Source organism: Cryptotermes secundus, unplaced genomic scaffold (assembly GCF_002891405.2).
Source record: "Cryptotermes secundus unplaced genomic scaffold, Csec_1.0 scaffold135, whole genome shotgun sequence".
NCBI lineage: Eukaryota > Metazoa > Arthropoda > Insecta > Blattodea > Kalotermitidae > Cryptotermes > Cryptotermes secundus.
In genome coordinates, this window is record NW_019730104.1 from 764,759 (window position 1) to 774,666 (window position 9,908).

The following is a 9,908-nucleotide window of genomic DNA, read 5'->3' on the forward strand; positions in this document are numbered from 1 at the left end:
ATTAAAGTAGTCTGTACTTTCAACGTATGTTGCTTTTACAACAAACATCATGTGTTGTGTTATTTTTACCAATATTCTTGCTTAAAGCGAGGTACGATGATAGGAGGGGGTGGTAGATCACTAGCAATTTTGACACTAAAAAGTCGATCACAACCTGTTTGAAGTTGGACATGCCTGCTCTATGGTAAACATACAACCCACTGAATTCTGACCTTTGAGGCTATATACTACAGCATGGCTTTTGGATGCAGGTTGACACTCTGTAAAAGCCTGTGCACAGCTCTTTCATTTGTACTGCATCCCAGGTAGCAATGGTCTGAGCACTTACTCTGAATGGGACTCTCCCGGTTCCTAATGTTATGCTCAAGTATCCTGTTTAATTAACATTACAGTTTTGTTCATACATATTGTCTTAAAATGTAACAATTTTTCTTGTCTCATATACATCTTATCTTTCTTTCATAGTACCAGTTGTGAAAATTGGTGTAAAAATATTGTAACATATAGACCCATTACTAAAGTAAACATCAGGCACTGATAGGTAACATCTGCAACATTCACACACACAACAATAGGAGAATGGCATTTTCTACATGGTCTGTGCCATGACTGTTGCTATGCAATGACAAAGCAAATATGCCTCACAACAATAGAGGCTGCTTTTTCTGCAGGGTCTGTGCCAAGGAATTATCTTGAAGACAACTGAAGCTACAAGAGTCAATTGAGGGTTCACCTGTGAAGTGTTAACCAGCAGGATATGGATGCAGAATAATCTCCATTGCCAGGCTACAACTAGTGAAGACTGAAAACCCTAGTAGCAAACTGTATAATGTGTCAATCAGTGATAGCAGGATAGTAAATGTGATTACGAGCGTGAGTAACCGAAGTGCTAATAAATCCAAGCATCTGAACTAGAACCTGTCATTTCTTCATGTGTACCATCCTACCCATGACAACATTCTTATGCTTGGTCCTGGAATGTAAAGCCATCCAGTGTAAACAGTTTATTATAAATAATCTCATTATTTATATGGCTTTACATATTTTGGCCCATCTTTTCTAAATAGCCACAAAACATATGACATGTTGGTCATTTCTGCTACAAAGAGGAATGTCCATAAACATTCTCACAGCAATGAATACAGGTAACAGAAGAACTGCCGCTTCTATGCGACACTCCCCATTAAGAATGTAACACTATAGGGGAAACTGTTTTCTATGCAGTCTGTGCCAAGCAAACACATTGAACAATATGACGTCTACTGCTAGGCAACGAAGCTGTAAACTCCTTAACAAAAGAAGATGGTGTTTTCTGTGGTGTCAGTGAGGGGTTATCTTGAAGACAATCGGTGCTATCAGTCAGTCAGTTGTCAGAAGGAGATAGCCACGAGTTCATAGTTGAAGAAGAATTAGAAGTCGACCTGTAAAGACTTAACGTGTGAACTGAAGACTTTAGGTGTGCTGTAGTGTACTGATATCTGGAGTGTGACAGTTATAGCTCCTGTGTTAAAACCTGTTGCTAGGAAACAGACAAGGAAACCTTTGCAAAGGAATAGCCACTGTTTAGATGTGTCACCTAGAAACAAGCAGATATAGAAGACTTTATGTGTTAAAATTACAGTCAACTTGAAAGTGTTATAATTATTTGTAGTGGATATCCAATAAATCAACTCATCGATCCAAACCCGCATATTTAGCCACTAATTCATGTGACAATATAACACCATGCATGTGCCAATCAATACAGTTAATATTATACAAATCCACACCCAAACCACCTTAACTTTCAGCCCAACACATACACCGACACTACATGAATTCAACAGTACATCCAAGTACAAAACCTTCATATGATAAATATTAAAATACCTCCCTTCTCTATACTTTCATACACTTAAAAGCAGCAACAAACAATTTTCTGTCATAAGACATAACAAAAAAACAAACAGTTTTATTGATGATAGTTAAATATTATAATTTTAACCTCCTTTATTCTTAGCACTGCTAAACTTATACCATGATCCTTAGCAAACTGTAGCGCAAGTTCATTTTACTGTCAAGCCTCTAAAGATGCCCTGAAGGGCTGAATCATGCAAGGCCATGTAAGTAATTGGTTTATTTGCAATAAAATTGTTTACACCGGATGGCTAGTCATTCCAAGATCAACATAAGTGTAACTGCAAAGATTTCATGTTAAAATATTTTTCTGTTTCCATTCATTCTCATGGAGCCTAAGCATGACCTGTCTGTAGAATTGCAATAAGGCATTACCGGACTATGTTAAGAATATGGCCGCCCCACAGCTCAAGTGGTTAGTCACTGGTTTCCCACCGCGGCGGCCTGGGTTCAATCCCGGGTCTGGTCAAGTGAGATTTGTGGTGGACAAAGTGGCGCTGTGGCAGGTCTTCTCCAAGTACTTCGGTTTCCCCTGCCAATCTTCATTCCACCAAATGCTCCACAATCACCCTCACCTATCATCTGGGGCTGGTACAATAGGCCAGAAGTGGCCGCAGTATAGGGAACTTAGTCCCACCCCACTAGCAATAAAAAAATGTTAAGATTATCCAACTTGCAATTTCAAGTCACTTGAAAGTTTACCACATTCATCATATGTTTCTGTGAAGGCACATGTAATTCAGTTCAGGGAGATACATGTGTGTATAATTTAAGATTAAATGCAGGTGTTGGCAGATTCATACTTGCTAGGTATGAAAATATTTGAGTTACACCTCACAAACAAGCTAAGCTTCACCTTCTTTACTTGCAGTTGATATATGCTTGTGTCCTTCATTTTGTCTATTATAAACAGTGGTATACAAGGACTATTACTGTGTCAAAAATATTCTAACCTGCATGTAAATACATACCAATGCATGTTTTATTGTTGACAATCTCATAACCAATTTGACAGATACACAGAGGCCCACGAGGAGAACCCACACAACGATGACTGCATCCTGCAGTGCTGCAGGCTGCAATGCTCACATTGCATGCTGGGCCTTCATCTGAGCCATCTCGACAGTGTTCCACACCATCACACAGTTCTCCAACTTCCACACATTCAAATTTATCAGCACAGAGAAACAAGTTCCGTTCCAAAATGCATTCCTCAGGAGATACATGACGGTCCCGTGCTGAAATATAAAACGTGTAAAGTCATATCATTCTTGCAGTTAATAGATATTGAACTTTTTTTTTATTTCATGCATCCTGTTGTGTTATAATTAGGGACTGGATTTTTACGCCCTAATAATCCCTTAAATGCCGTTATCCGTACTTATCTCTCTTTCGAACTCCCACTGATACAGCTGTAATTTAGTTTTCTGACTTACTTTTACTTTCAGCATGACTACAGAAAGCTAAATAAACTTAACTACAGACTAGTCACCACTAATGTGAATGGCCCCCAGCTTCAAATGAAGATGGGTAACGAACCTCATGGAGACTTCAAAAATAAATAAGTGAAGTCCATTATCAGTTGAATAGTATTACATTGATAGCAGCTACATGTGAACGGTTCTGACTAATCTATTCGCAGCCACTTTGATGGTACACGGATGAGGCAAGTTACAAGTAGAGGGATCGGGGAAGTCCCATTCTGGGTATTGCATCAGAAACGTGAATCATGACAAAATGTTGAGTCAAAAGAGCAACATATTCTAATATGGAAAAGAAAAATTGTATACACACGACCTTGATTGAAAATTTGAACACAAAATTAAAAAATATATATGATAAACATTTTCAAAAGGAAATATGCAGTATAAATAGAGATCTTCGAAAATATAATGCTTATTCATAAAACATGCAAAATATGCATTTATATGCACCATCAATCCATGTCCAAAATTTAAGAAATGAAGTAATTCACACATATATACAAATGAGCATACTTTCTGGTTGCAAGAAAGAAATATGCATTTGAATTAAAATCCGGTCCCTAGTTATATAGATATTGAACTGTAAAGCATTCTTGGCTATGGAACCAGGTCCATCACAAAACCAGCTGGTCTACCTTGAGCGAAATCAAGTACCCTTAGGTACACTTATTATCATATATCAGTATACAATGTAAGTAATACTAGAATAAAAAATGTTATTTTTATGTAGAAGCATGAATTAGATATCACTCAATCAAAGAAAACTGATTCTTAAATGAAAAGTACATTGTAATACCTCAATGTTTCAACATCTCTTCACTTTGAATATTTGTATGAACGTGTCGCTTCCATAGATGTTCTTTGAATATATGTCTATTAACCAGAAAGTGGAGAATTTTATTAAGATTGAAATAAAATGGAAATTACAGACACAAACCAAATCTGGCTTACTTTCATTCATCATAGTTCAGTCAAAATTAATACTACCAGAATATAGGTCATGTCCTAATGTTCTAGTTTCCTGATGGCATAACCAAAGGAATGTGAAGAACAGAAGGTAAAACATTCCATTCTTCTGGTAGATTCAGCCATTAGAAGTGCATGCAGAGATAGACACACCCAAATAAGGTGTCTTAGACAGAAAACTTCACAGATTCCCATTTGTAATGGAACAAGTGTATTTCCATTTACCTTACTAAAAATGCTGGAATATGCACTCATGCATGGTGGGTACCAGTCAAGATCACTTTCCCAAAAGTATCACAATCTTGTACAGAGTTCTGAGCTCATTATCTATCTACACTGACACTTGGTGCTTAATTACATAAGTGTATTTACTTTTTCTTCCATTTAAAATAACTTACATTAAATCTCAACGAATCTTAAGTACATTATGTGCACAATTTTGGACTTCATATTTAAGGGAACACCCAATGAACATAGAGAAGGAAAGGCTGATGGGGTGAGGAACACCACCATAAAACTGTTAGTGTATGTGACAGTGCAGGCTGCATTGCCAACATTTTGGAAATCCTTATAGCCTCCATTCCCAACGCAATGTGACTGATTAATGGCCCTAATAATACTCATAGCTCAGGTGCAATGGGCAGTGGGAGGTGCTTTATGTGATTCATCAAATGATATCCAATGGAAAGTGAGAAACAGAAGAGTAGACTTTAAAGGGCTAAACAATTTGGGGGGGGGGACTTTGGAGGGATCTGCACTTTTGAAGGTATACTTCTGTTACTTTGCATTGATCATTGCTCAGTGAGTCAAATAGAGCATTTCCCAGTGACCAATGAATTATTACGGTTAGTAGTGGTTGGGATCATTAGGTGGTTACTTGCCCTAAAGATTGTAAGAAAAAGGTTCTCCCCAAAATTTTACAGCACAGCCTACATCTGAATGGTGCCATCAACCAGAAATAGAATCCACATTTATCACTGAACCACCATTAAAGCCTAAGTCTATTACCATACTGCACAAATTAAAGAAGATACTTGAAATAAAAGGTGTGAAAGAAATGTTATAGAACTTACGGCAGTGTAATTCTTCACTGTTATCTCCGCAGTCATCAGAACCATCACAAATGAATGTAGTTGGAATGCAATGATGATTATCACATAAAAATCCATCTGTACAGGACATCTGAAATAGAAGGGGATATTCATTATTCAAATCCCAAACTCAATAAACCAAAGCCAACTATTATTTTGTAATAACTCTGTGTTCATTAATTTTCCCAGTATGGTGGATAGTTACATATTTTAGGAATTCGCAAAGCAAGAACTTTCACAATTCATTATTTGCATTCTAGTCATTTAGTTAAAAGCTATTTATACATACTGCAATTAAAAATTTTACAGTCTTATATTGTCCTAACAAACCAAAAATGAACAATCTCATAAGCATTCTCAATATTTTATAAACATAAACTTGAGTGCAAACTATGGACTTACTATAAAAACAAAACTTTCTTAGTGTGTTCAACATGCCTCAGTTATCATTACCACCATTGATTTACACCAACTCTACAAGATCATCATTCTTCAGAAGCTGTAATTTACCTAGTCAAGAAATTCACTGCCACTTGTTGAGCAGTGTTGGACCCTGCCCTGAGGCAGACAGGTTCCAGCCACATCCTGTTTCTGGAAGATTCATCTTAAACCTACCTCCAAACAATACCTTGATCTCCCAAGCAGTCTTCCCTCCATGTTTTCTCACATATTTTATATGCATTATTCACCTCTCCTATGTGTGCGCTACATATCCAATCTGTCTCATCATTTTAATCATCTCAATATTCAGTGAAGATATTGTGGCGTGCCACCTAGGGCCAGAATATTTGGAATCGGAACGCATCCATTGCTATACAATGGCAAGCAATGCCTAGGCAGCAAAGCCTATGAAATTGTTGCCCTGGAAATGAAAGTCTAACAGTGGGGTACCCACTGTCACAAACAAACCGTTTGAGACAGCGTTTAAATAGCAGTGGGTGAAATTAACTCTTCAACAAGGTATTCCTTATTCAGTCCAAGTGCACGTTATAAGAGTCCAACTGTGACAAGAGACTACTTCAGTTTGTATTTGACTTTAGCAGAAGAGCTCTTATCTGACTAGAGCAGAAGAGCTCTTATCCGACTAGAGCAGAACAGTTGTAACATTGAAGAAGAAACGTCTAAAGGACGTTATAAGTGAAGAGAGTGTAAGAGACTGTCCAATAGAGATATTCATTCAAATCCGAGAACCAACACAATTTCTTGTCGCATTGCCTAGCAAACATGCAACAATATAAATTACATTCCTCATAATGAAAATGTTTCAAGCCACATGTTACTTCTCAATTAAAAGAAAATATTCTCGTTGACATCCTGCTCTAAAAGAGGTAAGAACCGTGGCTCTCTGTATTTTAATTGTTAGGTTTTTGGACATAAAACAGGAGGCAAACTATTCTGAACTGAAATGACACTGTCAATCATTACTGTATAAAAAGCATTTATGCTTAAAAAAAATCCAAAAATTCAGTGTAACTTTTAATCAATCTTCTAATTTTATGTCAGTCTGGATACTCTACAATAACTGATATTAGAATGGAATATTTTTTCCAAGTAATGTGAAATGTCTGATTTTTATATGAATCTTCATCTTCATTGTCAAATATCTGTAATTATTTTCAACTAATTCCTATCCCTGTTTCAACTGATTTTCCAGGCTATTATTACAAGCAAGCAAAAAAACTCTTTAAATATGAGTATTAGGTATGTGATTACAGTTCTTGGGGATTTTTCTTCTTTCATGAGAAATTTATAAAAAAACTCAATAACAGATCAGCATACATATATCTGTAAATTCAAGACTGATGTTGTCAGCTGAACAGAATTTATCATTGATCACAGTCAAGCCACATTCATAAAGTATGTCAATATACACTTGTCTAATGTCACTTTTCACATCGAAATATCTGTCACATGTTTCGGATACTATTCTGAGGGCATAATACTTTCAAATGAACAAAAAATTCCAGCAATGGCTTGGTTTCATATTAAAATTTCTTGACAAACTTTTTAGAAGTCAATTCTTATAAATATAAATCACTCCGTCCAATGTGACCTGTAAGTTTTTTACTACATGAAAACTTAACACCCTTACATGTTTCGGTCTCTGTGGACCATCTTCAGAGGGCAAACATCACTACAAATAGGAAACCACCATCACATAAGTTGTTTAGATGTAAAGTACGTACACTTATATGCTACTTTATGTCTAAACAACTTATGTGATGGTGGTTTCCTATTTGTAGTGATGTTTGCCCTCTGAAGATGGTCCGCAGAGACCGAAACATGTAAGGGTGTTAAGTTTTCATGTAGTAAAAAACTTACAGGTCACATTGGACGGAGTGATTTATATTTGTAATTGTTAGTGTGACGGACCAGAATGAAACAAATCAAACTCAATTCTTATATTTTTCATAATATTTTTGGATAATAAAAAGTAACTGTTCATGGAATTCTGCTAGTTCAGGTATCAGTAGTGGTACATATAGCATCTCTGAACAACCAATTTTCTTCACCATCACAAGAAAGCACATATGAACTAACCTAGTTCCGATCAATGAACTAACCTAGTTCCGATCACTGAACTAGGCTGCAAGATAAACATCTGGGTAGTGCTTTGTATTAAAAAGAAACACTGTCTTTTATGTAAACTCCAAAATTACTCCAGGAAATCTAAATGACACTAGTAAATCAAGTGTGTGGTGTGTTAAATTCCATCCAGTGTTTATGACCATTAATGCATTAAGGGAGGTCAGTGCAATTTTATATATTTTTCTATGTATGTTCACTGTGGCAATGACTATTAAATAAAGTCTGGGAAGGTACACAACATAATAATTCTAGAACATCCAGTCTACTATTTCCTCTACAATTTTAACTTGTTAATGCTACCTTCTGATGTTGTCTTTTACATTAAAAAAATGAAAATATCAAGCAAAAATAATGAATAAATAATTTTTGTGGTGTTTTGTCATGTTACACAAACATCAGGGCTAGAATTTGGTGAAATATAAATAAGACACTGGTTATCATGTTCGGGACAGCATTGCTAAATGGTGAACAATGAAATTCAGAAATGTATCCATAGCAATAAAATTCTGGAATGTTTGGGTCCGGAGATAGGGACTAGCTCCATCGATTGGGCACAACTGAGTAGGTTTTACCTGAAGACAGAGACAGACTCCAGTCTCCGAAATGGTGTGTTTGGAGAAATAAACAGGATGGTTTTTAGACAGAGACAAGATGATGGATAATGTCCAGAAACATAATAACAGGCATTCAATCATCGAGTAAACTAGGGGATCAGATCTCACAGATTGCTGCTGTAACTGCCGATAGCAGAACAAGTCATCAGCGCTGATAAACATGCACACACTTGCTAGCGTAGAGCAGATGAATCATTTCTCTGCGACTGTATATCATTAACGTAGCGGTCAGAGTTCAGTTTCATGGAAAAATAAGGGGCCAATGATTTGGCACAGACTTACAGCACACCACGCCTCCACCTTTTCACTCTGTAATGGCACTTGCTGTATAGCATGAGGATTTTACACACATAATTAGTTCAACTGCCGTGGACCAACTACAGAAAGCGTTGCATAATTTATTTATGAGATGTGAGGCATGTTTGCAAGCTGAAGGGGATCACTTCCAACACCTGTTATAAAGCATGGTAAGTTTGTTATCTTCTTACAGTATTCCTATAAATATGTGCATGTACAGAAACTTATGCAAGGGAATCAGCGACACAACTGCACTCTCGGTAGCAGAGAAGGGTACAGTAGTCGCGGAGAAATGATCCATCCGCTCTACACTAGCGAGAGTGCGCACAATCAGCGCTGATTTCTCATTCCATTATCGGCAGTGACAGCAGCAATCTGTGAGAAATAATGTATCCGACCTACGCCACTCCCCTGGTTTCCTCGATGGTTGAACGCACTGTATTTGTACCAATGTACCATCGTCACAAACTTTTAGATCTTATTTTCTCATTTATGTTTAATTATCTTGAAAACTATGACTTATGGAAGGGAAAAACATGTAGCAATGACACTGAATGTACATAGTTAACATTTTAAACTTTTAACAAACACTTTTTAGTGAATTAAATATATTGTAACGTGTTTACGTTACTGATCCCACTTCTGACACCAATGTAACGTGTTTTGTTACTGAAGACGCCGTAGAGATGGTTAACTGGTTTATTTAACAATCTACAAGTAACGGCTACAATTACTTATCTCACAGTTGCGGGGTTTCACACTTTATAACCCTAATCGCATTAATCTGTTAACACTGTTGCGGGGTTTCACGATTTATAACCCTATGCGCAAATCAGTTCACTCTGTCTTCAGTAGTCTACACGTTTACAGTAGGGGAGCTATGTATCGCTGTATCACACGCTCCCAATTACACAATCACACACACGTCCGGTTCTTCTTTCCGCGACGGCTGCTATACTCCAACTGTAGTC

General features: G+C 36.9%; 1 protein-coding gene across 1 annotated transcript in view; it reads right to left on the minus strand.

The window, feature by feature from the left end:
- LOC111866027 (vitellogenin receptor) overlaps positions 1-9,908 on the minus strand; it is a 91,150-nt gene that overhangs the window by 60,668 nt on the left and 20,574 nt on the right. Inside the window, exons 6-7 of the mRNA XM_023854519.2 lie at positions 5,420-5,528; positions 2,868-3,134 (exon numbers count right to left, since the gene is read on the minus strand). Of these exons, the coding sequence (XP_023710287.1) occupies positions 2,868-3,134; positions 5,420-5,528 (376 nt within the window). The remainder of the gene's footprint in view (positions 1-2,867; positions 3,135-5,419; positions 5,529-9,908) is intronic.